Raw genomic sequence first — 26,430 nt, forward strand, 5'->3', positions numbered from 1 at the left:
GGGGCGGCGGGACCCTGTCAAGCCCCTGGGGGAGGGGGGATCCGCAGCTGCGAGCGCGGATAACCCCGAGGTGACCCGGGCGGGCCGGGCCCGCCCCTTCCCCCTCCCGCAGGCCTGGCGGCTGGAAGCGGGTCCCCGAACTGCAGGGGGCAGAGGAAGGCTCGGGCTCCCGGCGCCTTGGCTGTCAGTGCGCTCCGGGCCGGGGGGCGCCGCCGGCTCTGCGTCCCTCGCTCGCCTCCTGCGCTCGCCCGAGCGCTCCGAGTGCCTCTTTAGCGGGAGCCAATATCCTTTTGTGCTAATAGGCTTGTCCTCATTTGCTGCCTAATTGGACTATATAAAGCCAATAACAGGCAGGCTCTTATAGCCCGAAGCCAAAGCGCCAAAATCCGAGCGAAGGCGAGGAGGGGGCGGTGGTGGAGGCGGCTGCGGGGCCCGGGCTCGGCTGCGCCTTCGCCTGCCTAATCCCATTTGCCATTGTACGCGCCCAATCGCCGTATACTCCCCGCATTTAACTTGGATGACATTTTGATTTCATCATTAGCATCCGGCGCCGGATTGACGCAGCCCCGAGCCGGGGACTGCTCCCGCCGCCTCCTCCCCGGGAGCTGCAGCCGCCGCCGAGCCGCCTCGCTCCCTCTGTGCCGCGGCTGGGCCGCTCCCCGCCCCTCAGCACCCCTCCCACATGCGAGCCCGCCCCGGCCGGGTCCTCACCCCGCCCTCCCGCCGCTGGATTTGCGCCTGGGGCGGCCCCCGACTTTGCGCCCCGTAGTTGAGTTCCGTTTATGGTCTGATTTCCGGCCGCCCGCCTGCTCGCCCGGCCGCCCGCCCGTCCCGATCCCTCCCTCCCCGGGACCCGGAGGAGAGGGGACCATGCCGGAGCCCGGGCCGGACGCCCCTGGCACGGCTAGCGCGCAGCCCCCGCCGCCGCCGCCCCCACCTCCCGCGCCCAAGGAGTCCCCGTTCTCCATCAAGAACCTGCTCAACGGAGACCACCACCGGCCACCCCCTAAGCCGCAGCCGCCCCCACGGACGCTCTTCGCGCCGGCCTCCGCCGCCGCCGCCGCGGCCGCCGCCGCCGCCGCCGCTGCGGCCAAGGGGGCTCTGGAGGGCGCCGCGGGCTTCGCGCTCTCGCAGGTGGGCGACCTGGCTTTCCCCCGCTTTGAGATCCCGGCGCAGAGGTTTGCCCTGCCCGCGCACTACCTGGAGCGCTCCCCGGCCTGGTGGTACCCCTACACCCTGACCCCCGCCGGCGGCCACCTCTCGAGACCTGAAGGTACCGACCTCTCTTTGAACTTTCGTTGTCCTCCCTGCGCGCCAGTACCATCCCCGCCCCGCGCTGCCTCCCACCGCAACCCTGGGACCCCTGCACCCTCCAACCCGCTGTTTGGCCAACTTCCTCCGGCCCCGGGCTTGCACCTACCGCCCGCGCGCTCTGTTGCGCTGCCAGGGAATCCAATCCCACTTGGTGAGAAAAGAGGTGGAATTGGAGCCGGGGGCGCGGCGCTTCCCGGGACAAGTGGCCTGGGGTATGAACGCGGAGGCTTCAGCCGGCTGCGACTGGGGACAGGGCCTGGATGGAGGGAGTGAGCCGGTGGGGCCCAAGCCAGAGGAGAATCTCTCCGTGGGCCCCTGGCGGGGGAGCTGAGGGAAAGAAAGGAAGTGGCTGCGCCGCCACCGGGTCTGTCCGGGTCTGTCGCCTGCCCTCGGGAGGAAGGGGATCCCAGGGCGCGGAGCCCCTGCCCTGGCCCAGCCGGGAAGGAGGCCCATGGGAACGGAGAGGCCTCGAGGCCTGGGGCCCAGAGGCTACCGCGGATTGAGCCTGCGGCCCCCAGGCGCCAGGCCTCTCTGAAGGCTGTTTCGGTGTGCGTGTGTGCGCGTCCGTCTGTCTGTCTCTCCCCAGCTTCGGAGAAGGCCCTCCTGCGAGACTCCTCCCCCGCCTCGGGAACCGATCGCGACTCCCCGGAGCCACTGCTCAAGGCCGACCCCGACCACAAGGAGCTAGACTCCAAGAGCCCGGACGAGATCATTTTGGAGGAGAGCGACTCGGAGGAAGGCAAGAAGGAAGGCGAGGCCGCTCCAGGAGCGGCCGGGGCGAGCGTGGGGGCGGCGGCAGCGACGCCGGGCGCGGAGGACTGGAAGAAGGGCGCCGAGAGCCCCGAGAAGAAGCCCGCGTGCCGCAAAAAGAAGACGCGCACGGTCTTCTCGCGCAGCCAGGTCTTCCAGCTCGAGTCCACCTTCGACATGAAGCGCTACCTGAGCAGCTCGGAGCGCGCCGGCCTGGCCGCGTCGCTGCACCTCACCGAGACGCAGGTCAAGATCTGGTTCCAGAACCGCCGCAACAAGTGGAAGCGGCAGCTGGCGGCCGAGCTGGAGGCGGCCAACCTGAGCCACGCGGCGGCGCAGCGCATCGTGCGGGTGCCCATCCTCTACCACGAGAACTCGGCGGCCGACGGCGCGGCGGCCGCGGCCGCGGGGGCCCCGGTGCCCGTCAGCCAGCCGCTGCTCACCTTCCCGCACCCCGTATACTACTCGCACCCGGTGGTCTCGTCCGTGCCGCTGCTAAGGCCAGTCTGAGGCCCGACAGGGGAGGGGGAGGGAGCGCCCGGCCGCCTTCCCAGATCCCGGAGGAGACTGGGCCGGGCCGAGGGCGCCGAGACGTCCAGCGGCCTTCGGGAACCGGGGCTTGGGCGCGCGGCCCCGGCCTCCCCTCCCCCAATCGGTAGCGTTTTGTAAGTATTTGCAATGCATTTTCGTGCAATTCACCCCTAATGGATTTGAGGCGCTTCTCCTCTTACTTTTGGTTTTGGTTATATTAAGAAAGAGCAGGAAAAAGACAAAATTCCCGGGTCGAAGATTTCGGCTGGCTGAAAGATGTAAAAGGTGCAGCACTTCTCCCCAAATTTGCATTGCGCTGTGGTTTTTTGGTTTTATTTTTAGAGAAATAAGCCCCAGAAACGTAACCCCCTTGGCTTATTCTTTTTTATATATATATATAGAACTATTTTCAGAAGTCCAGAGAGAGAGAGAGAGAGAGAGAGAGAGAGAGAGAGAGAGAGAATTCAACTTGTGGTACTTTTATTCCTGGATTTCTGGGTGTGGTTCTTCCTCTCCACCTCCAGTTAGCCTCCCTAATTTTCAGAATCTGAGCAGCCTCTGGGAGGAACCCCGACTCAGGCCACTTTTCCGGCAGAGGTGTGTCACAGGTGACCTCTTTATCTGTCCCGCTTCGTGACTGAACGATTCTCTAAATGTTTAAAGGGAAAAGATAAGACAGGCCTCAAGCAGACTTCTGAGTGTTGAAACAGCTCCACATCTGGCCCGGTGTGAGTGGTCTTATTTATTAGTAGCATTTATTTTGGGGATTTCATTTGTTGGTAAATTATTATTATTACTAGTATTGCTTTGTGCCCTGTTTCGAGAAAGTCCATCCAATATTTAAAAAAAAAAAATCTGTCTTTTAGCCTCTCCCCCTACCTTTTTGTTCTGCTGTAACTGTTGTACTTTCGAGCTGTGCAATATTGTACAAAATTTCCTGAGAGCCCTGCCTCTTTCTCCAGGGAGAGAAGCAGACGTTTTCACTGTGTAATCTTGGTCATTGGTTTAGGAGAAAATTAAAAAGGGGAAAGGGAGGGGAGGAAAGAAACAGAGATAGGTAGCAATGCTCAAAGGAGTGAGATACGCATACTGGAGCGCTTTAAGTGAAGGACAATCAACTTAGGAGAATTTTAACTTATTTGATATATGTACAGATTTCTTGTAAAGTTCACCCTCAATTCCACAGGGCTCCTGGCTCTGCCCCCCAATCTGTTTTCTTTTTGTCGGCTACACCTGTTGTTCTGCGATAGCTTGGTGTTCTCCCCGCCCTGCCCCCCATCTCCCTCGGCACTACCCGGGTTCAGTCCCTTTTTAAGAAAAAGAGAAAAAAAGCCCACAAAATATTGTTACATTTACTGTTGTCGTGAAATCGAATTAATTAAAAAGAAAAGAAAAGCGAAGCGTTTCGTGTCGCTAGAGTGTGTAAACTTCGGACGATTTTCCGCAGGGCAGGTGTCTCTGGAAGCCTTTTCTGCCTCGCTCTCTGGCTGCCTCTGCCCAGTCCGAGCTGGACGCACATCCCCGTAATCCAGGAGGCGGCAGAGACAGAGGCGGCTTTGTTCCCGACCAGGGCTGCGCTCTCCCCAGTGTTTTTCGAAGCCTGCAGAGCCCTGCGCTCAGAGGGTAACGCGGGGCGAGGACCTAGGCTTATCTAGTTTGAGAAATTGAGCGAAGCGGCCGCCGCCAGCTCCGAGATGGCTGATAAATTTCTGAACGCTGTGCTACAGCCTCGTGTTCCGTTCCCAGGCCACGGTCCCTTCAGAAGCCCCGAGATTCTGGGCAGGACATTCCTAGGCATTCGTCAGCGGGCCTGCAACGCGGTGGGCTCGGTTGCAGCCAGGGGCGGGGGGCCGGGGGGAGGAAAGAAGGGAGTGGACTTAGAATTTAGCTGTGGCCGGAGGCGGGTCGCGAAGTCCAGCTGGGAGAGGCCGGATCGCGAGAGGGCCCTAGAGAAGGCGGCTGCCAGCTCCCGGACAGGGAGGCCTCCGCCAGCCTTGAGGAGCTGCGGCTCTCGGGGCGGCTCGGGTATGCGCGCGGTCCCGGTCGGGGAACAGAGACCACCCAACTGTGGCCGCGGCCACTGAAAGGACCTTGTCTCCTCCCGGCCAGACCCTTTTCTGTCCACGGGCGCCCGACACCTCAGCGGCGGCCTCTCTGGTCTTCTGCCCCCACCCCGGCCCATGCCAGAAAGCGCAGCGCTGGCGGTTCCCACGCGCTCGGTGGGCGGCCAGCGGAGGCGCGGCGCGCGGGGAGCCCCAGCGCAGCGCGTGTCTGCGGGCGGAAGCAGGTGCCTGCGCGCTCCTCGCCGACCGCGCGGCTGCCTGCCTTAGAGCGTGGGGTCCGTACGCCCGACTGCAGGCAGGGCAAGTCTGAAGCTGGGGAGCCAGAAGGGGGAGATGAAGAACCTGTAGACGGTCAAGATGCCGAAGAGCACACCGCCCGGCGCGTCCGCTGGGGAGCGCCTGCACGCGCTCGCATTCCCTCTCCCAGCGCTTTGCTGGGTTCTTCAAACCCAATCCACACAGTTGAGTCTGCTGTGGCTGAAATGTTGGGTGTCGTTTTCTATTGATGGGAAACTGCCCCCAAATAAACTGGCATGCGTATTTATGGCACAATTTTAGCCTGAACCTCAGTGAAGATAGATCTCCCTTTATTTCCCTGTGGTTTGGAATAAAAACGAGGGCATGTGTCGTAAATGAAAAATAAACAGAAATTCAGGGTCAAAATATGTTGTTCCTTGTGTTACCTGAAAACACAGTGATGCCTTTTACTGTTGGCAATACTAACTGTGGGACAGGCCAATAACAGCTCATTAAAAATAATGTTGCAATAGCAAACACATCCTTAGATTTTTACAGCCAGAACACGATGCTATCAAATGCCAAGAAAATACTTCTTTATTTGTGTTTGGATTCTAGAAAACGGTTCTTGACTGACCCAGTCTTTACAAAGTCGAGAAATAACTGGTTCCCCACATGCAGCGTTTATCCTTTGTCCTGCTCTCCCCGTCTCTCTCTCTCTCCCTCCTATCGGGGGAGCTCCGCTGCCCTGCACCCATGTGTTCCCGCCCCCTACCCCCCCCCCCCCAGCCACCGTGCCTGCCCTAAGGGAGAAGGGTCATCTGGCCACCTCCAGGGACTGGCCGCTGTGTGAGCCTGAAGCTGGCCCAGGCGGGAAACTTCCACCTCCCTCCTGTCAAGTCGGAGTGGTGGTATTTCTCCCAATGCAAGAGAAAGAATTGTGCCACAGTGTGGGGGCACCATGCATCGCTCTACACAGGAAGCATCCTCGGCTCTACTGCAGGGCTTTCTGAGGCCTTAGTGTCCCCAGAGTCCAAGAAAGCTCTTGGTGGGACTGTCACACCCCAAGAGCTTGTTGGGGTCATCTTCCCCTACAAAGAATGCCCCTCCCCACCCCTGCCTCCGCAGGGATTGCCGGGAGTTGCTGGAACCCCTCAGCGGGGGGGGGGGGGGGTGTCTGAAGGAGCCACCGTGCATCTACCCAATTCCTCCAGGACATTCCATTGCAGGATGCCAAGGCAGCCCCTGTCCCCTACCCTAGGACACTGAACCAACACTCCGGATTTTATCCATTCGATCCCCCCCCCCCCCATCGCAGAACCTAGCCTTCTCTCCACCTACCCTAACTTCAGACCCTTCCCTATCTGCACTCCCTGTCAGTCCTCAAATCAGTGCAAATGACACTGTCTTTCTGCATCACCCAAATAGACACACCAGCAAACCACACATAGGGGACACTCCCGTGTGATATAAACACTCGCCCCACACACGAACACATTAGATAGACCCTAATGAACACCATACCCAGGTGCTTGCGGTACACCCACCCACATATGTGTTCATCATCACAGCTATCGCTAACACACAAAGTCAGGCACACCTTGTTTGAGGGGACCCTGGGAAGCTGGTTTTCTCTACAGCCTCAGGCTAAGTAAGGCAAGCTGGGTAGAATCCCTTGCTACGTAAGGCAAGCCTGAAATCCTTCCAGCAGGAATTCCTCGTGCATTCCTGCTCTCCCATCTGGGACAAACTAGCGGAGGCTGCCAACACCCACCACGGACTCCCATACTCCTATGGGCTGGGACCGAACTCGGAGCCGAGGTCCCCACAATGTGGGGCTCTGCCACTCTGAGCGCCCTCGATCGCCTCCGGGCCCTGGGAGACGGCACAGCCAGCGCGCGAGCTGTTTCTGTTGGCAACACAGATGTATTTCTTTTATTTGGTAGTAAATAGAGCGGGTGTGTGTACATCAAACAATAGCGGGACAGATATAAACTGCCCCCCCACCCGCCACTGGGCGCTCATTCTGAGCCGGGACGTCCTCCTGGCAGGCTCCCGGCACGCCAGAGCCAGAGGCACCCCCGCAAGAACCCCAGAGCGCCGTCCTCTCCTCGCTCCCAGAGCGCGCGTCTGGAGGGTAGAGCCCGAAGAAAGGAAGAGAAGGCAAGGTCGGTGAGCTGTGCTTTCTCTTCTGCGGGCGGGCGCACGCTGGGCCAGCTAGGGCCTGGGCGATGGGAGCAGGGTCCGAGGGCTGCGCAGCCTTTGGCCTTTGGGAGCTTTGGCGAGGCCTCGCGTTGTTGGGCTTCCCAAGCCGGCGCGACGCGCCCTTGCGTGTGCGCGGGGCACCTCAACGTCCCTCGAGGGGCGTTGCGGGGTGCAGACTTAACTGCCCGCCTCCGAGACTCCATTTTGCCCCACCTCTCTCGGTTTTCCACGCCCCGCGGCCCAGTGACCCATCCAGAGGGCCTCTCCCCTCAGCTATCTAAAACCAGACTCTGCAAAGCAGCTAGGAAAAGATGCCTCCACTGGGTCGCCAAGATGGAGTCAGGGTGCAAGAACCCTGGGCTCCATAGAAATCCCCTCTTGGGATCCGGAGCGCAGCTGGGCAAGCTCGGGGGACTGCTCCTGCCGGGGCGCGGACACGTGGCCCCGAGGAGGCAATCCGCCAGGCTCCTCCTCCAGGCTTCCCGCCCACTCTCTGCCCACCACCTCGCCCTGCCAGCCCGCTCTCCCAGGCTCCTGGGTGCGAGCGATCCGTGCGTCCCGGCGTACGCCTCTGGAAGTGTGCGCGCCAGGGTGCACGTGCCCCGGTCGAGGTGTGCCGGGCGGGTGTTGACCCTTTGATCTATAAACAACTGGGGGTTGGATGGGTGACGAAAGAGAGGAAAAGGTCGCAAAAGATAGCTAGGCCGGCTGTACTTTGGAGCCCTGCCTGGTGCTCGGACCCGGATCTCGAGTTGAGATTTGGGTGCGCTTGTCCCGGAGTGTGAGCCCCTCCTGTGGAAGTACCCTAAAGGCTGCCCTAAAGGTGGGGAGCGGCAGCTTCTGGAGAACCTGGTCTCAGACGGCAGCGCAGTCCTAGCTCTCCCCGGGGTCCATTTAACCGCCTGGGATTTCTTCCCACCCTCGTCGTGCCTCTACTTTCCGGTAGACCTTCATGCAAGCGTCGGGCAGTTTCGGAGACCTGAGGCAAGGGATAGCTGGAGGCTGCGTGCCTCGTTGGAGAGTTCCCAGGAGGTGCACACGGGTTGTACTCGCCCAAACCCTTCCTTGGCTGCTCCTCCAGACGAATCTGCCGGGAGAAGCTGCCCACAATCTGGGTCCCTTCTGGGGTTCCAGAAGGATTCCTTCTGGCTGCGGTGGAAGAAGAGGAAAAAGAGCTGGGGTTGAGGTGTAGAGCGACCGAGCTAGCGCCCCGGAGAGCGCGTTGCGCCCATCACTTGGGAGCGGTCAGGTGGAGTCACCTGGTGTGCCTCACCCGAGCGCAAATGTCTTAAAGAAATAGAAAGAATCCCCTTCTCTCCTGAGCTCCTTCGCCGCCCTCGCCCCCGTGGTGATGGAGTGCACGCATCAGATTTTCATCAAAGTTCTATTAAGTGAAACATAGGTTGCAGGGCACCCTTTGATTGAAACAGTTTAAATTTTAATTGTGTTTTTAATTTGACATATAGTTGCAGAAAGGAATGACACTGCGTCGCCAAGGGGCGGTCGATTTTCTTAATTTCTCCCAGAGGAATTGATGAGTCTATCAGGCCACTAGATTGGAAACCCATTAAAGCTCTCTGGTTAGGCTGTTAATTGGAACTTGATGGATGTGGGGGGGGGGGGGCGGTGTCGGGGCTCGGCTATGCTGATCCAATCTTCATGACTTTCTGTTTTCCAATAAATTACACAATTCATTTTCCAGCCGCAGATTACATAAATTGTACACCTCTGGGGCTCTCTTTTTCAAATAGGGAGCCCTTTTCCCCAAAAGCCTATTGCGAGATGTCATTTGCACCAAAGAACGAACAGCAGAGGTCCTTGAATGAAAATCGAAACATAATCAACGTTTATACTTAGAAAATTTATTGAGATCATTTTCTCTGGTATTTCCTTATTTTAAAGTTTGGACGCGCCATATATCATAATCCAGTCCCGTAAAGGTGGGGGGGCAGACTGTGTTTAATATTTATCGAAGCTTGATTCCAAGATCAAACTTGTTTATGACTTCATCTGTCATTTCGGAGGGAGCCTTCTTCCACTATTACTCGGCTCAGCCAGCCTATTTCCCAACTGCTGCAGAGCAGAGAGGATCAATTTTTATTAGGCTCGGCAAGTTTGCTCTGGGCCGCTTTAATATTGAGCAGTGGCATAATCTCGAGACCTAAACTTTAAGCGTCCTTTCAATCTCGGAAAGTTTATCATTCCTTGGAACCCGGTTGTGTCTAATTCCTAGGGAGGGAGCGATCCCCAAAATGAGGAGGGGCCAGAGCCCAGAGTTTCCGCGGTTAATCTGAATGGAGCAGAGAGGGGCGGAGCTATCCCGAGACTCCGAAGGGTGGGGTGGGAGGTGGTGCGGAGTTGAACGATTGCTACACTCGAGGGCAGAGAGAATGGGTGTCTGTGGGTGCTGGTTCCTGGAGCTAAGGGTTCCTGGGAGTGTGTTTTACAGCTGTGCTGGGCCCAGGAGAGGGCGTCTGGGCCTTTGAGCTCTGGGTGATGTCTCGGGGACCCCCGGATGCCCCCAAAGGGATGGTGGAAAGATCTAGTCTTGGCCTTCCGGCCCCTATGGTGTGACTGCGGTCAGTGCAGGGGGCGGGGGGGGGGGGGGAGGCGGAAGACAACGCACGTGACCCGTTCACAATAGCAGAGGAGAGCCCAGAGGAGAGTCCTTCGGGTAGCAGAGCTGGGAGTCCGCTGGTCTCCCCCACGGCCTCCCCGCCTCTGTCCTGCTGCCACCATCATTTCCTTGGCTAAGTGGAGAGTGTGAGTGTGCGCGCGCGCACTAGTCAGAGCTCAGAGAACGTTTGCTGCCTCAATGCGTGTGAACGCCTAAGCGTTTATGCAAGCGCGTGCGTACAGGTCAGTGCGTGCGCGTGAAGAAGTGTGGGGTGTGCAGGTGATAGAAGCTAGGCAGGACTCAGTTGTAGCGCACCTCTGTGTAGACCAGACGGTCAATGCGAGAGAAAGTAGGGTGCAAGCAGAGTACGAGGCCAGATGCCTCCTTTTGACCTCCCAAATTAGCCTGGGGTGGGGGTGGAGGTGGGGGCAAAGTTGTGGGGTCACGGGGCTGCGTGGTTTCCTAGTTTTGAGTCTTCAAACCAGGCTGCATGGGTCAGCTCACACCCCTCCCCACCTGAGCTCAGTCCCTCGCTGCTTCCGGTCTTGGAGTTGCATCTCTGAAGCCTACCCCAGAGCCATGCCGCCACCTCTTAGGGCCCCCGCCCTGGCAGAGGCCAACCCCGTGGGCCCTTGACCCCGTGCTGGAAGATAGCTGAGGTCCTCACGGACTCCATGCCAAACTCCATACCAACGTCTGCTCCACCCCTCGCCCCCTCCCAAGGGCCTGGTATTGGCAGTGGAACAACCTTGAGCTTCAATCTTGGTTACTCTGCCTGGGCTGGTCACTTTTTCCCCGGGAGCCTCAGTTTCACCACCTGTACAATGGGGTTAATAATCTGCACCACAGGTTGGCTATGAGGATTAACGTGAAGAATGATGGGAGGCTCCCGGCGTGTTCCAGGTTGCTGGCACCAGGTATTTACTAATTTGGAAGGGTCCAATCAACACCCGCACCCCCCCCCCCAACTCTGCTTTCTTCCCCAGAGGGTGGTGGGTTCTACTCCCTGGGCTGGCCAATTTCCCTTGGGATAGCCTTGGCTAAGGCCAGGAGATAACGCCCACTCAGGGTGTTTGAGGAGGCAGAAAGGCCACAGGCGGCTGAGAGTCGGCTGTGTCTTTCCAGGAACCTCCCCTCTGTCCCCCAGCCATGCGGGAGCGCGCGGGACAGGCCGCGACATGGCCCTGGAGCTTGTGCCGCGGCCGCGCAGAGGACGCACAAATTGTATTTCAGCGCCGGGTCCTTCCGGGTTAATGAGCTGACACCATGATTAAAGCTGACCATTTGTAATGTGTCTCGACCCCGCCGCCGAGCCCTGAAGAGGTTAATGCGGTGACGGAGGCCGGCACCTGCCCCTCGCCGGCCTCCCGGGCCGTGGCGCACAGCCCCTAGCCTCCACCCCCTCGCCTGCCCCTGCTCGGCTGCTCCGCCGACTCCTAATCAATTAGCCCATTAACGAGCCCTTCGAGGAGTTAAGTAGCGAGAGGTTCTGCCACGGGTAGGGCTGCAGTCGGTAACTCACCGAGGCTAATGATATTATAAGCGCTTTACTCAATAACCCCGCGCGGCGCGGGCGAGGAGGGAACTGCACCGTCATGGTGCAGCGTCTGGACATTTGTGGGGACAGATTCCAGAGTCTCCTATCATCTTGGTGGCATTTGGGGGGATATCTTAGGGGCAGGGGGCTCCCAAGAGCTCTTGGTGGAGCGGTCCTAGGGTCGCAAACCGAGCTGGTGTTGCCTGAGTGCCTCGGGGCCTTACTTCACCTTCCTTTCCTCTCAGCTTGTGTAGACAACTGTGCCCCTGTAATGTTTTGCCTGCGCCTGGCTGCTTCGAGGTCCAATAACAGCTGATAGGGAATTAAAGGGGCAAGAACCAGGGCTCAGAGGTCGCCAGGAGGAGGGAAGGAACCACGGTTTATTGAGCACTTACCCCTCGCCGCCTCGGAGTTGGCCATGCAGACCTAACTATAACTTCTTCCAGGTAGGCATTTCTTCCCCCAAGTTTAGGAAAGGAGGAAATCCAGGCTCGGAAGGTTTTAGTGTCATGTTCAAGGTCACCCAGATGAGATTTGAATGGACTTTGCCGAATTCTAAAATCATGACCCGTTCTCACCTCTTTCTCCTTTTCCCAGCATCAAAGCGCCTCTATCTCTGCAGCAATTCTGTGACCTGCAATATTTGCCAAACAAACAAACAAACAAACCCAGAAACTTGTGAAATAGAGAGTGGGCTGTGGGCTATTCAGCAAAAGTTTACTGAGTCCCTACTATGAGCTCCTAGGTCTCCTGGGCTTTCTGCAGCTTTCCATCCCTATCTAAGGACATCCTCGAAACAGGAGAAAGGGGGAGATGCTAATGAGCAGTTCATTCCGCCAGGGAGGGCAGTGAGGCTCTGACTCGTCCTGGTTCGCAGTCTGTAAATGGTGGGGCTGGGACGTGAACCAGGATGTGTTGCCACAACATCTAGGTCTCTCTTCCACACCCCCAAGGATCTTGCAGCCCTGTTGGGCCTGCGACAGGGGTGGGACCTTAGGCTGGGATGGTCAGAAGTTGTCTGCCCCGGGCCTGCCAGTTAGGGTCCCAGGAAGGGCATCAGTTCGGAAGCGCATGCTCTTAACCCCCCTCCCTCCCGCGCCGGGCGCAGTGGTCTGCGGGGCGCCGGCTCTGCCTGCTGGTCCGGGGCCGGAGGGGTGGGAGGGTAGGGAGGATCTTGGAGCAGCCTGTACCAGCTCCTCCGGCGGTGCGAGGACCGTGGCCTGAGGGAGGCGTCGGGCCGCTCCAGCTCGGAGCCCCGCGCTGCCCCTGCCCCTCAAGAGGGCCGGAGTCCGAGCGGTCAGAGTCGCCAGAGCGGCCAGGAACCTGGGGCTGGAATCTATGCTGCTCTCCGCCCGGCTGTCCCTGGATGCACACAGCTGATGCCCTCCGGGTTCTCGGCGCGCTCCGGGGCGCACAGTCGCTGCGTGCCCGGCCTGGGCTTTTTGAAAATTTCCGGGGCCGCTCGGCGGCGCTGCGATTGGCCGCGTCGGGGTAACCTCTATGCAAATGAGGCCGCGCCACCTCCGCGCCGGCGGAGACCCCGCGAGCTGGCGGGCAAGGAAGGGGCATTCGCGCCGGGGCTGGGCGGGCGCACCCAGAGTCGGGCGGGCAAGGATCCCCGCGCAGCCATCCTGTGCCCGCGTGTCCCCCGCGCAAAGGGGACGCCTCACCAGCTTCGCCGCCCCCTCCCCCTGGCTCCCCTCCCCGCCCCTCCCCCCGCCTGCCTGCCTGCACCACCTTCCACCCAGATCGTCTCTAAAGGGAGTTCTTGGTTTCCTCCGATTTCTTATGAACCCAGGATGGGCAGCAAGGAAGATGCAGGCAAGGGGTGTCCGGCGGCCGGCGGCGTCTCCAGCTTCACCATTCAGTCCATCCTGGGCGGGGGCCCCTCCGAGGTGCCACGGGAGCCCGCCGGCTGGCCGGCCAGGAAGCGCAGCCTGTCCGTGTCCTCGGAGGAGGAGGAGCCGGACGACGGCTGGAAGGCACCTGCCTGCTTCTGCCCAGACCCGCACGGCCCCAAGGAGCCGGGCTCCAAGCATCACCCCCCCATCCCCTTTCCTTGCCTGGGTAAGGATCTCACGCCGCCGGGTCGGCCGCGAGCAAGCTCTAGGGGCGGGAAGCTGTGCCGGGGTCCAGGCCCCCTCTGGCCAGAGCCCCGGCCGCCCAGGGTCGAGGGAGGAGGGGAGGGGACGCGCGCGTTGTTGTCTCCTCCTCCCGGAGGGGGCCCGGGAGGTGACTGGGAACACAGACCTCGCGCGGCGCGGTCTTGGAGAAGGTTGGGTTGGAGGGAGAGTGTAGCACAGCGGGCTGGGTACAGGGCCGGCCGCACACACGGCTCTGCCCTCAACATCCCCCTCGTACATCGGTCGGATACTCTCCGAGCAAGAGGTCTGGAAGTCGGGTGCCAGCGGTCCGTCTGTCTCTACCGCAATCTCTTCCAGCGTCTTTTTTCTCCTCTCCCTCCCTCCCCGCCCCCCACCCTGGGCCTGATTACCACTCCAAGATGATTGACAATGGTGCCTTTCAGAGACGGTTCCTCTTTACAACATCTGACGGAGGGGAGCCCCGCGTTAGTCCTTAGCGTGATTTCCGAACAAACGGCCTGTGAAATGATGCCATACTATAAAGCTCGGGGAACTCTGCCAGCTCAGTTATTACAAGGCAAAATCACCTTTTAAAATGATGCTAATGTCCCCCTTCCCCCCCCCACCGTCCAGACCTCCTCCCCCTGTTGCCACACGTCCTTTCACGAAGCTGGGGGCACCGAGACCCCAGACTCGAAGCGGCTGGATCCCTCTCCCGCTGCTTTCCAAGGCCAGGGTGCTGGGCTTCGGGTTCCGGCGAGAGGGAGAAGAGAAAGGGGTTGGGACCAAGGCTGCAGCCGCCGGCCGCACCCCCCCCCCGCCCCCATCACCACCCCCGCCCTCCCACCCCGGGTCCTGGCCAGAGCTGGGGCTTTCTGAGGCTCCCCAACTCCATGCCCTCCTGTCTGTTCTCACTCCCCAGGTACCCCCAAGGGCAGCGGAGGCGCGGGGCCCGCGAGCTCGGAGCGCACGCCTTTCCTCTCTCCTTCGCACCCGGACTTTAAGGAAGAGAAAGAGAGGCTCCTGCCCGCGGGCTCGCCGTCGCCAGGGCCCGAGCGGCCGCGGGACGGCGGCGCCGAGCGGCAGGCGGGCGCCGCCAAGAAGAAGACGCGCACGGTCTTCTCGCGCAGCCAGGTGTACCAGCTCGAGTCCACCTTCGACATGAAGCGCTACCTGAGCAGCTCGGAGCGCGCCTGCCTCGCCTCCAGCCTGCAGCTCACCGAGACCCAGGTCAAGACTTGGTTCCAGAACCGCCGCAACAAGTGGAAGCGGCAGCTCTCGGCCGAGCTGGAGGCGGCCAACATGGCGCACGCGTCGGCGCAGACTCTGGTGGGGATGCCGCTGGTGTTCCGGGACAGCTCGCTGCTGCGGGTGCCGGTGCCGCGCTCGCTCGCCTTCCCGGCGCCGCTCTACTACCCCGGCGGCAACCTCTCGGCCTTACCTCTCTACAACCTCTACAACAAGCTCGACTACTGAGCGGCCGCCGGCCCCGCGCCGCGCTCCCCGGGGCCCCGGCGCGGGGCGGGCTGCGGCCGGAAATATTAAGAAATACACCATGTGTATTCGTTATCTCTTATTTATGGCCTCTGCCCTACTTTTCGTTTCGAGCGTTTCGGGTATTTATCGGCCTTTTCTCCAGCCACGTCGCCTGCTCTCGCCTCCCCCCCACCCCGCCCCCCAAAACCAGTACGCTTTGAAAACCATGTCGGAGGGGATGTCCTCGGGTGGTGGTGGGAAAGGGGGTTTCGGCCAGATCGACAGTGACCGGTAGAAAAGAAATATCAGAAAAACGCCAACCAAGCCAGGTACACTCCTCACCCCATATAGACACCTGTATGTAGGTACATGCACACGCAGCCGGCCAAGCCAGCGGGGGGCTTTGGACAATGAGCTCAACGCCCCTTTTCGTTTCCCTCGTCCCGAGGATGGGTAGGGGCGAAAGGGGGAGATTTCAGATCTGTAAATATTTTTAAAGAGGAAAAAAAATAAAACATTTTAAGCATCGTTGCCAACTTCGGTGAGATTGATTGCCCAGCGTGCTGACGCGCGGCTTTTCTTCGTTTTTGGTGGAAGCGTGCGACAGCAGAGGCCGGTTCTCCCCACGTGGAGGGTGGGACCGGGGTCAGGGGTTAAAGGTGGTGACCTTGGCGCCGCCGAGGCGGCACGTGGGCTGGAGCTGCATGCACCCCCTTCCACTCCCTTGATGCCCAGAGTCCTGGCTCAGGCCACGGTGCACCTGGACGGGAATCCAGCTCCGGAGCCCGCGCGGAGAGGGACAAAGGCCGGGAGCCTCACTGCTGAAGCGCTGCCTCCCGGGACTCAGTATCTACCCAGCACTAGGAGCGCCTTGGGCTGGTCCGCAACAGGGCGCCCTGCGACGTCGTGCAACCCGTGCCAGGAGCCTCCTTCCGAGGGCGAAGGTCAGGTGGGGTGGCGCTGCCTGAACCAGGTAAAGAGCCCGCTTTGCTCGTCCCTTAGCCTGGCGCGACAGGCTTGCAGCCGCTCACAGTTCCGAAGCCAGTGGCACACTTGAGCGTCCCTCGCGGCGCGGGAACCCGGCGCGGAAAAGAGACGATTCGGCTGAGCAGGGATCTGAGGCTGGAGACTCGGCAAAGAAAGCGCGGGAGGCAGAGGCGCTTCCCCGCACTTTCAAAAATTGTTGTTGTTTATAGTTTTCATTGTGCGTGGCCGAACGGCGGGGTCAAGGGCAAGCACTTGGCCGGTCGCGCTGAAAGGGATCGCGGCGCGCCGCCTGCACGCCCACAGGCTTTTGCGCCACGGGATGGGAGGGCGAGGCGCCCAGAGAATAGCAGCGCGAGCGGCATGTAAATCGCAGAGTTTTGCAATGTTTGACCGCAGCCGCCTGTTCCTTGTGAAACGTCGGAAAAGATGGCTGGACCTTAGAGGAGGAGGGTGGCTCGGTGTCACGTGGGGAGAACTCCCCGGCCCTCCAGCCTCTGGTCCCGAGGTCCTCTTAGTCGGTGCAAGGGTGCTGGAAGTGCGCAACGCGGAAGTAGGACCTCACCCTCTGGAAGGAAAACATTTGCGTGATAGACTGGTCTCTGAGCCGAGAGGCATCGAAATTCATCAGCGTTTTATGAAAATATAGGATACCTATTAACCGTCTATGTGACCCGCAGTATTCTGCCTGAAGTGCTGGGTCTCTTGTCCACATTTTGAGGTCATTGTTTTCCTCTCACCTAAGCTCTCATGAAAATTACAATCTCTTTCAAGATGACGTCAGAAGGCTGTTATCCAAGAATACATCCGCCTATTCTAAGTTTGTTCTAGTCCGCTTATTTCATTTCAGCTTAGTTAAATACAGTAAATATTTACTGAGCCCTAGAACTTGCTGAGAACTCTGCTGACTATTGTATAGTCAGAGAGGGAAAACAAAAGAGACACTGGATCCGTTTTCTTCTAATTTATTTGGTCCACATATTTTATTTCCATGAAGTTTTTCTTTCCAGATGACCCCCTTTAAATTATTCTTTTCCTTTAAAGTTGTTATTTGAATATTCCATGGAGAAATAACCCATTTTCTCCAGGAACTACCTGTATAGGAATATTCCATCCATATCATTATTGTCTGCATTTCAATAGATTATGTGTTCGTCAAGCAATGATGGTTTTAACAGCATTGGCTCACTATATCCTCCTTATGCTTACTACTCTTATAGGAAGTGGCTTTCTCTAGCCACTCTAGGCTCTTAATGGCAGTGATTTTGCCCTTAAAATATCAAGGATGACACTTTTCAAGTTTGTCATATAGTGGATATTTCAATCTTTTTACTAACCCAGAAATTAGCAGTCCAAGGTGATCCAACAGTGTAATTAGTTTCTAGGAATTCCTCTCTCTTACAGGTAACTGATTGTCAATACACACACACACACACACACACACACACACACACACACACGACTTGAATTTGGATTTAAAATGTTCAAGACTCCATTGTGGCCAGATCTCCTATCTCGAGACTATCAATTCATTTGAATAATCAGCAAAATCATCAGCCTCCTTTCAGGCTGTAAACTGGATTTAAAAGATTGACGGTTCTTAAAACTCAAATAGAGTTCAGCTGCAACTGCCTGCCCAGAGGGACCTGAATCATACACACACTGTATAATGAAATACACTTAGATTTTATTAGCAGATAATTCATGTTCAGAATCTCGAAACTCTAATAGAATTAAATAAACAACTGGAAGAGGGAACCAAATAGAATTATTTGGAGATAAAATTATTTAGCCAAAGTTAGAATGGGGGCAAGGCACTGCATTTTAAAATTCTTAACCTCACCATTAACTTGTTGAGAGAGAACAGATAGAGAACCAAGTATGAGGACTGGTGAGGAGGGAGGGCAAGAATCTGTTCTTTTAGGAGTAATATCAGCACAGTGGGCAGAAGGGTGGTTACTGTGAGTGTGTTTATTGTGCTGAGAATCATAAAAAGAAGTGCACCTGAATAGTGTATGTGAATGTGTAAAGGCCAACAACATTTTTTTCTCTATTAGTGTACCTTAAAAGTTAAACACTTTAACTCCAACAATTTCCTTCCACTTCATAGAAAATCACACAAGAAAGTAAGTTTTTTGTGTGTGTCATAAAAGGCAGTGAAAAAGCGGTCGCAGCATGGATTAAAGTAAATATTGCCAGTGAGTTTTTGATATTCAAGAGTAATCGAGTCACAGCATTCTAGGTATAAATTAAGAATTACTTTTCTTTCATGGATATTATGTCAGTTACAGAAGCAACCTTCTCGATTCTCCTATTTCTGGAGGAGTCTAGAAACAGAAACTCTAGGGAGTTTTTGGGGTGGAGGTGGAATGGGAGAAGCTGTCATTGTAGCTGTCGTTTTCGGACTCTGCTGAAACATATGTCTAAAAGAGGCTTTTGAACTTTAATGCACTGCAGAGTAATTGTTTGTTTTCCAGTCTGTCCACCCTTCTGGACAGAGTCCCCCAAGGACAAGAACTGTGTGGCTGATGCATCTTCCCAGAGTCCCTCACCAGGCCTGCTCAATAATTGTTTGCAAAAAAGATGGAATGGAGGGATAAAGCCTAGTATAAATAAGGGTGAATTTCTGTGATATCGATAGATCTTAAGACAATGGGAAATGTGAGACCCTCGTTCACAGGTGGAAACTCCAGGACAATGAGAACAAATCAGGGCAAAATAATGCAAATGCTTAGGGCAAATATTTCCTTCTCCACTCCAATTCTTGGTTAACTTCATGGCTATATGCATGTCCAGTGAAAGGGAGAATAATTTATTTCTATAGATGTATTGACCAAAATGGGATTTTTTTTTTTTTTTTTTTTGTCTGAAAGACCGAGTCGGGAGGGGGGGCCCTAAGGGTCAAACTGGAAAGCGCATCTATCCCACTTACTATCCAGAAAACCGGCAGGGCGTCGGCCCCAGGGAAACTACATTTCCCAGCGTGCCGCACACGGGCGGGAGAGAGCGTGAGCTCAGCCTTGGCGCGATGCTCTTTGGGAATTGTAGTTTCCACTCCTTCCTCACGGGCCGGGGGGCTCAGCCTTGTGATAAAGGGAGACCACGTGATCGGAAAAACCGTGGTTTGCCTTTGAGCCGGAACAAGATGACTGGGTTGACCGACGCCGGGCCTCGGAGCGGACCAATTGGCGGCCTCGAATGAGACGTTGGCGTTTGAAATTAGCCAATTGCAGCCATGCGCTGGAGCTTCCTCTCCGCCTCTTTCGCCCAGCCCGCGAGTGCTCGGAGGGAAGCGAGGAGGTGGCGCGTCCGCGAGCGGCGGCCAAGTTGCTTCTGAAGGGAGCCCAAGGTAGCGGGGCGAGGCCACTGGGCGCAGGGACGGACCCGTCGGGGACTCCCCAGGTCCGGAGCTGCCAGAGCCGTCCGCAGGGAGCTCGTTTCGCTTCCATCGCTCTTTATTTTCGGAGCGTCTGGGGCGCTAGGCCCGGCGGAAGGGCCGGGTTGCGGGAGCCCGCGGCGGGCTATGCTGGGGGCTGGAGTTAGGGGTGCGCCGGTACGGGTCGGGCCGGTTGGGGCGCTGAGCAGGGGCGGCGGGGGAGGAGCGGGTGAGTCCCGACCGCGGTGGGCGCGCACGCTCCGCGCAGGCGCAGACGCCCGGTAGCCTACGTTCGCTAGTTCCCTCCCCGGTGAGACAGCCCCTTGCCGGGAAGGCACCCCTTCACCGTGACCCCCCCGCCCCCCTCCCCCCAGTGCTCGGCCAGCCCCGCACCCCGTCCTGGACCTTTGGGGACTGACTGGTCGCTTGTTCCGTAGATGACCGGTTCTAACGAGTTCAAACTGAACCAGCCACCCGAGGACGGCATCTCCTCGGTGAAGTTCAGCCCCAACACGTCCCAGTTCCTGCTGGTCTCCTCCTGGGACACGTCGGTGCGCCTCTACGATGTGCCGGCCAACTCCATGCGGCTCAAGTACCAGCACACCGGCGCCGTCCTGGACTGTGCCTTCTACGTACGTGTTCTCAGTTCGCGCACCTGCCCTCTTTGTTTTCGGGGATCCTGTGTTCATAGCGTCCTTCTAACAGCATTGGGTAGAGGCTTTTGTCCGTAGGCATTCGGGTAGCTCTTTAACGTTTTCCTGAACACCCGTCTTGAGCCAAATACCGTTTTTTACTTTAACTTTTGGCGTTGGGGTTATGTAGAAGTCGGAAACTCGGTCTCCTTTCCAGTGGGGTAACCCTGCAAACTTTTTGGATACATGACACTTGTATTTGAAATTTGCCACCAGACGGTAAATTTTGGTTGCCTTATAAAAAGGAAGGGTTTTTTTTTTTTTCCCCCCACTAGGAGATAGAAATGAAATGCCTGTTTTTCTCTCAGCCAGTGTGCTGAAACAGTTCTCCTTAGTTTGCTGATGTAGTTTTTGCTTTCTTTTGTGCGCTTGGGGTTGTGTGTGTGTGTGTGTGTGTGTGTGTGTATGTGAGAGAGCTCACATCCTGAACATAAAGTGAACAGATGGCTGTAGGAACCGGAATTTTGAAACGCTGTGTAAATGTCTATAATAACTTTTAAATGTCTTGAAACTTTTATTTTGTAGGATCCAACGCATGCTTGGAGTGGGGGGTTAGACCATCAATTGAAAATGCATGATTTGAACACGGATCAAGGTAATATGGCCACATTTCTACTAGTTTATTGTTTTCTCAGCTCAGGTACTAAAGTGTAAATGTTTATTTAGGAAAAGTGGCTTCTGAATTGCTTAGTTCCCAAGTTGTTTAGGTACAAGTAAAAGTGGCTTAAATTTAGGAATTTTTTTAAAAATGATAACCGTAAGTTACTGATCACAAAATACCATGCATTTACTTTGTCAGTAAATTCAGTTCCATTAGGATCTCCATTCTAAGTCTTTACATGAAGTTGCCCTTAAGGATATGACTTTAACCTGTCCTCAGAAGTGGACTGGATTCCACAGTAGTCCCCTGTACATTGGGATTTTCCAGGAAAGTGGTGATGTTTGAGTGTTCTTTGTTCTGAAGCTATTTTGGTTCAGACTGAAGGAAGATAGGTTTTTAAAAACTAGATGTAAAAATAGCCAGTCATCTCCAGCTTCTATATTAATTCCACTTGTGTGATTATTTAGCCTAGAATATGCCTGAGTTGCATTTATTGAATGAGTAATAAAATGACACATTTTCTTATAGTTAATTTCAGAAATTAACTGAATAAATTAAGAAATTAAGGTGCAGATAGGAAATGACTTACTCAATTTTTATGGTAACTTCGGAGCAGAGCAGAAGTGCAATGGAACTTAAATGCACAGAGCTCTTGGAGCATTAAAAAAATGTCTTTTTTGTATATGCTTCTATTAGGTAGAGTTGTACTTGAAGCAGTTGGCAAGGTACAAAGATATGGCTACATGAGGGTGAGCTGGACAGTGGGAGGATGGAAAGAGGATGGGCACAATATTGAGTCAAAAAAACCCAAACAACTCAGAAGAGGATATTTCATGAAAGTCCCCTTGTCATGTAACTTAGAACTGCAGATGTTTGGTTTTGTTTGTTAGCAGCTTATTCCACACAGTAAGTTAGCTTGCAGGTTTGGGTCCTCTTTGTTGGAAAACTTCGGAGAAAAAACACACTGAAATACAAAGATTTTTGATATGGAGACTATAATTAAGGGAATTAGCTGCTTATTTGCAGGAGGTCATTGCCGAACTTCATGAGGAATTTTTTTGTGTGTGTCAGTGATACGTTTTTAAATAGGTGGTTTTTCTGTTTGAGGATCAGGACCACATAATCTTTGTTGTGTCCTTAGCATGTGGTATAGATTTTGGCACATACTAGACATTTAGCAGATGTTAGTTGAATGAATGAATGAGATTGGGTGAAGAGTTGAAATTGAAAGGAAAGAAATTGTGTATTGGAAACTTGATCCACCATTTGAAAGCCAGGGGACTCATCCTGAGACTCTCTGCCTTCCTTATCCCCTAGCTTTCAGATGATAGTGTTACCACGTAAATAAGTTTCTTACAAATATTAATCTAATGCAGCAAGTTTTATCCAGTTCCAGAAGACCAGAGTTTTCTACTCATTCATTCATTCATTCAGCAGATATTTGAGTACCTCCATGTACCAGAACCTGCAATAGATAAAGTCAGAACTGTAGCGTTTGACAAGGTTTCTGATTTTTAAGGAATCTAGAATCAAGTGAGGAAAATAACAGCTATGCCACCCATTTAATGCAATGTGAAATTCAAGTCAGCCTTTGGTATGTGTCATGCCAGTGAATCAAACTATGCATTGTAAGGTGAACAGAGGAATGGATGACTGTAGTCATGGAGACATTTTTCTGTGTGCGGACGTTTTCATCGAGTTGGTGGAAGCGGATTCATTACAGTTTAATGAATGTTTCCTTCTATTCACTTGAGGAATCTTTGTTCAGGAGAGGTAGTAAAGGTGGGTGATTTTTTTTTTTCTTCTTTTTCTCCCCCCCCACTGTAGAAAATCTTGTTGGAACCCATGATGCCCCTATCAGATGTGTTGAATACTGTCCAGAAGTGAATGTGATGGTTACAGGGAGCTGGGATCAGACGGTTAAATTGTGGGATCCCAGAACTCCTTGTAATGCAGGAACCTTCTCTCAGCCTGAAAAGGTAGGCTCTTTCCATTCATAACAGGAATTTTAGTCTCACGGGTGATTTGACTTGGTACACGTTTGCTGAAGGTGGTGTTGAACTTGAAGGTTAACTACCAGTTGATGAGGAGCGCCTGGCTGGCTCAGTGAGTAGAGCAGGCGACTCTTGATCTCAGGGTCGTGAGTTCAAGCCCCATGCTGGGCATATAGAATACTTAATTGAGTCTGTTTTACAACACAGGTGTTTTGAAGCAAAAGGAAATGAATTTTGGTGTGTGGGTTAACTTTTTTTTTTTTTCTGTTGTCCTCTTTGTGCTAGATGGCACTAGTAAATAAACCCACTGCTGTGTATTATTAATGCTTTAAATCCCAGGACTGAGGAGCAACTCCGTGCCTTTTCAGAGAAGTCATTTAGCAGAGACTGTTGGATTGCCTTAAATTGGGTTTGACATGCCCAAACCAGGGAGTAGGATGGAGTGTCACTCATTTTCACTTAGGACCCGAGGTTTCATTTGAGTAGACTGTTAAGAGGGTGAAATGGGTTATCACTTGAGGTGAGAAAGGTGTCCTGCATTCCTTGGTTTTTGCCATTTGTGTATTTATTTTTATTATTGATCGATGTAGTTTGAAGGCTGTACTGAGGGAAGCTTTTTAAAACTGAAACTCTGTGTATTATTCTAACCTTTTCATCTGGACAATGAAAGTAATTGAGCATTCTTGCTGTATCCTCATCAGCCTTTATCAGGTGGTAGTTGATTTTAAAGATTGATTGTTTTAGCAGTTTAAAGGTATCCTTCACTTGAATCTATTTCCTTAGTGTAAATATACTATTCAGTTCCTGCTAGCCATCATTATATACTGTAGTGCATCCAAAGAGCCATTATTTTTGTCACATCACAGTCGAATCTACTCCTGGCAAGACCTTTGTTCAGAATAAAATAATTGCATTGTTTCTAGTTTTGATTTATGGTTGTATGTAACATGTTAAGAGCTGTGATAAATTGCAGACAGAATATCGTATAATGGACAGCCACACTGAATCAAGCTGCTTATTGGTTCAGCAAGGTTCATTATGTCACTTTTTTTAATACTTTCTTTGATAAATGTATAGACCTAGTCAGTGGCATGACAGTGGTTTCACTTGATTTACGATCAGTGGGGATAGAAAGCCCTATTAGAAGCTTGTGTGTCACCTGTATAGTAAAGATTTAAGAGAAAATTCCCAATCTGATCGTGCTAGTATAAATCGATCTCTTTCTGGATTCTGTGTTGTTTAAGTTTGGCGTTTCACATGTCTTAGGTTAATTTCTGGTTTTCTGCAAATGTGTTTTTTGAAGAAACTGGTAAAGCTTTACATCTTTCTTATTTAAATGTGCTTAACTAAATCCACTGTGTTTGGAATCTTTCTAATTCCTCGTAATTTCCCTTAGATTAGTTGGTTGAATTTGAAGGCCAGATTGTGGAGATGATTTGATAATTGTTAAACCTAACTTGGTATTTTTGGTTGGTGGTATGCAGTTAACACACTGGTGGCTACTAACCTTGTGTTTTAACCACTGAACGTTAAAGAGGTGTCTTACGTTGCAGGGCCTGGGTTCTCTTCATTTTTTAATAGTGTTTCTTCAGGTTTTAAAATACTAAATCAGGTTCAATTAGAGTTGCTTATTAGTTGAAAGTAATAACCAGAGTACAATTATATATCTGAAGTCTAGATTTAAAAAAATTATTTAACGTGATCAGGAAAATACATTGTGCCGCCTTTTTCATCAGTTTGCTATCTGTTTGGTCCCCAAATAGCATGTTTGAAAATAAACCACTTGAAATGCTTGCTTGCAGGAAATCCTGTAACTTGTTATAAAGGAATTTTTTGCGAAAGTCGTTGTAATACTGCAAAAAGGGCATGATGGGGGCGGGGGATAGATGCTTTTAGGGGAGAAAATGCTTTTTAAATTTTCACTAATGATGAACTTTGTCTTGAGTGTTTAGTATGACATCAGGGCACAAGAATGTGCTTTGTCACATGCCAGACCACTGTCCTCGTCTTTTGAGTTCATATGCCACAAAAAGCAACTAAGCAGCTAATTAACGATGGCTTCTTCATTCTTCTTAGAAAGGCCTAATTTTATTCAGTGTGACAGCTGAGAAAAATCAAGATTTTTAGAGTCAAACATGAAATCTTTTTTCAAAAGGTGGTCATAGAAAAATAACTTTGAAAATGATTATCTTATGAAAAGTTAGATGCCCGTAGAGAGGTTTCTTGAATTGTTTTATGGCTTTATTGTTTCCTTTTTGAGTAGTTTTTACAGTTTTATACTGTCACTAAATGAAACAAGAAGTCTGGAAAAATTGTTAAATAATTTGTCTTATCACCAAGAGAATTAAATCTTCCAAAGTGTTTTTGCAGAGTTAGAATGTACATAATACAATACTTCGCTGAGTATTAAGAATATATTGGGTTGAGGATTTTGTGCAAATTACTTGGTTTGTAAAGCTGTAATATTTAGAATTTAATACGGTGTTTGAGAACCTGATCGGCTAACTTTTTTATGGTTTTATGATTAGTGGACTTTTGGGGGACCAAATATATTTTCTGGCAAATAGGTGGATTTTAGTGAGTTTTGGTCTTTCTTGAAAGGTGTATACCCTCTCAGTGTCTGGAGACCGGCTGATTGTGGGCACTGCAGGCCGCAGGGTGTTGGTGTGGGACTTGCGGAACATGGGCTACGTACAGCAGCGCCGGGAGTCCAGCCTCAAGTACCAGACCCGCTGCATACGGGCTTTTCCCAACAAGCAGGTGCGCACCTGTCCCCCCCCCCCCCCCACCTTCCTTCAGTTTGAAAATAAGAGGATCTCACTGGTCATTGCCTTTTAAAGCTTCGCTTCGCTTTTGTTTGTAATCAGTAGTGGTTTAGAATTTGCTGTTACGTTTTCAGCAGCCTTGTGTTACAGAGTAGTGTGTTAACCCAGTTTCAGAGAAGATCTTGACGTTCAGAGAAATCAAATCATCTACCATGGTTGGAACAGAGGTCTTCTGATTCCTTGGTCCAGGATGCTTGACAGGTATACGGTAATCCAAGAGGGTTTTGCAGACATTTCCATTCACCAAACCCATGAATTCGGACTTAGGTCTGGAAACTCAGGATTATGGAATTGGCTTTTCTCTCTTTTTTTTTTTTTTTTTTGGCCTCTTTTTAACCCTAACACGAATGGAGTTCTTTAGCAGGTCTGACAGCAGCACTTGGATTTAAAAAAAAAAAAAAAAGCCACTGAAGTTAGAGAGGCCATGCTCTTTACGTAATGACTTACTCTTGATATACACGTTCTCCTCCCTTGTCATCACTGCTAAACAAGACTGCCCTGTTTATTACTGAGCCCCTTCTCCCCTCAGATCCTGAAAGTTTGAAGGAGAGTTGGTGGTGTGGTCAGCTGCTGTAAGAATTTTACAAGAGGAAAAGTCATTAAAAACGGCAGTTATCTTTGGAATCTTCTGCTGTCCTTTCGTGGTTGAGGAGCTGAATGCAGTTATGCTAGTTATTCTCTTGGCCCTTTATCTCAAAAGGCTAGTGCCTCAAATGGTGATCACTGTTCTTTTTCTCAGGAAATTGTAAATTTCCATTGAAGATAAGGAATGGCAGTTATGTGAAACTTTTCTAGATCTAAGCATGTGATTAAAATATCCTTGCATTTATCAATCTCATTTTTAGGTCACATCTAAAACTTCGTTAGGCTATCTCTAGTGGGTCATGGAAGTTTCAGATTTCACTGATTTTTTTTTTTTTTTCCTCCCTAAGTAGTTCTTCAGGAATAATTTGTTTTCATACCTTGAAGAATTAAAAAAAAAAAAATCAAATACAGACTCCTTATTTATCTTATGTTTCAGTTTCTTTGACATACTGTCATTTCAAGGAAAGGTGAGAAAAGGTTTGAAATGGTAACCCACTTTTGAACATTGTTGAAAATCTGTGTCGTTTATGTGTGAGCTCAGCTTGCTGTAGTTCAGTGC

General features: G+C 53.0%; 3 protein-coding genes across 7 annotated transcripts in view; all 3 read left to right on the forward strand.

Moving 5' to 3' along the window:
- The first annotated feature begins 870 nt into the window (after positions 1–870).
- Positions 871–3,995, forward strand: HMX3 (H6 family homeobox 3). Its single transcript, XM_019814102.3, has 2 exons — positions 871–1,273; positions 1,901–3,995. The coding sequence occupies exons 1-2, from the start codon at positions 871–873 to the stop codon at positions 2,572–2,574; spliced, it is 1,077 nt and encodes a 358-aa protein (XP_019669661.3). The 3' UTR covers positions 2,575–3,995.
- Positions 3,996–6,932: 2,937 nt separating this feature from the next.
- On the forward strand, positions 6,933–15,345 carry HMX2 (H6 family homeobox 2). The gene is made up of 3 exons (XM_023241047.2): positions 6,933–7,063; positions 13,053–13,321; positions 14,261–15,345. The coding sequence occupies exons 2-3, from the start codon at positions 13,054–13,056 to the stop codon at positions 14,812–14,814; spliced, it is 822 nt and encodes a 273-aa protein (XP_023096815.1). The 5' UTR covers positions 6,933–7,063; position 13,053; the 3' UTR covers positions 14,815–15,345.
- Positions 15,346–19,009: 3,664 nt separating this feature from the next.
- Positions 19,010–26,430, forward strand: part of BUB3 (BUB3 mitotic checkpoint protein) — a 74,505-nt gene continuing 67,084 nt past the window's right edge. The window contains exons 1-5 of one of the 5 annotated variants that reach the window (XM_045040790.1): positions 19,010–19,147; positions 19,612–19,806; positions 20,392–20,461; positions 22,295–22,446; positions 25,063–25,221. In XM_045040790.1, coding sequence (XP_044896725.1) covers positions 19,612–19,806; positions 20,392–20,461; positions 22,295–22,446; positions 25,063–25,221 — 576 coding nt within the window. In that variant the 5' untranslated portion in view covers positions 19,010–19,147. Of the gene's footprint in view, positions 19,201–19,611; positions 19,807–20,391; positions 20,462–22,294; positions 22,447–25,062; positions 25,222–26,430 lie in introns of all 5 variants that reach the window. The other 4 variants (XM_045040788.1, XM_045040789.1, XM_045040791.1 and 1 more) reach the window with 4 other exon arrangements.

This window comes from Felis catus, chromosome D2 (assembly GCF_018350175.1).
Source record: "Felis catus isolate Fca126 chromosome D2, F.catus_Fca126_mat1.0, whole genome shotgun sequence".
Lineage (NCBI taxonomy): Eukaryota > Metazoa > Chordata > Mammalia > Carnivora > Felidae > Felis > Felis catus.

Excerpts from the sequence above, each read along its gene's own strand:
- HMX3 (XM_019814102.3), top strand. The coding sequence starts at position 871 with ATGCCGGAGCCCGGGCCGGACGCCCCTGGCACGGCTAGCGCGCAGCCC. Across the intron at positions 1,274-1,900 it reads CCACCTCTCGAGACCTGAAG|CTTCGGAGAAGGCCCTCCTG; the intron begins GTACCGACCTCT and ends GTCTCTCCCCAG.
- HMX2 (XM_023241047.2), top strand. The coding sequence starts at position 13,054 with ATGGGCAGCAAGGAAGATGCAGGCAAGGGGTGTCCGGCGGCCGGCGGC. Across the intron at positions 13,322-14,260 it reads CATCCCCTTTCCTTGCCTGG|GTACCCCCAAGGGCAGCGGA; the intron begins GTAAGGATCTCA and ends CTCACTCCCCAG.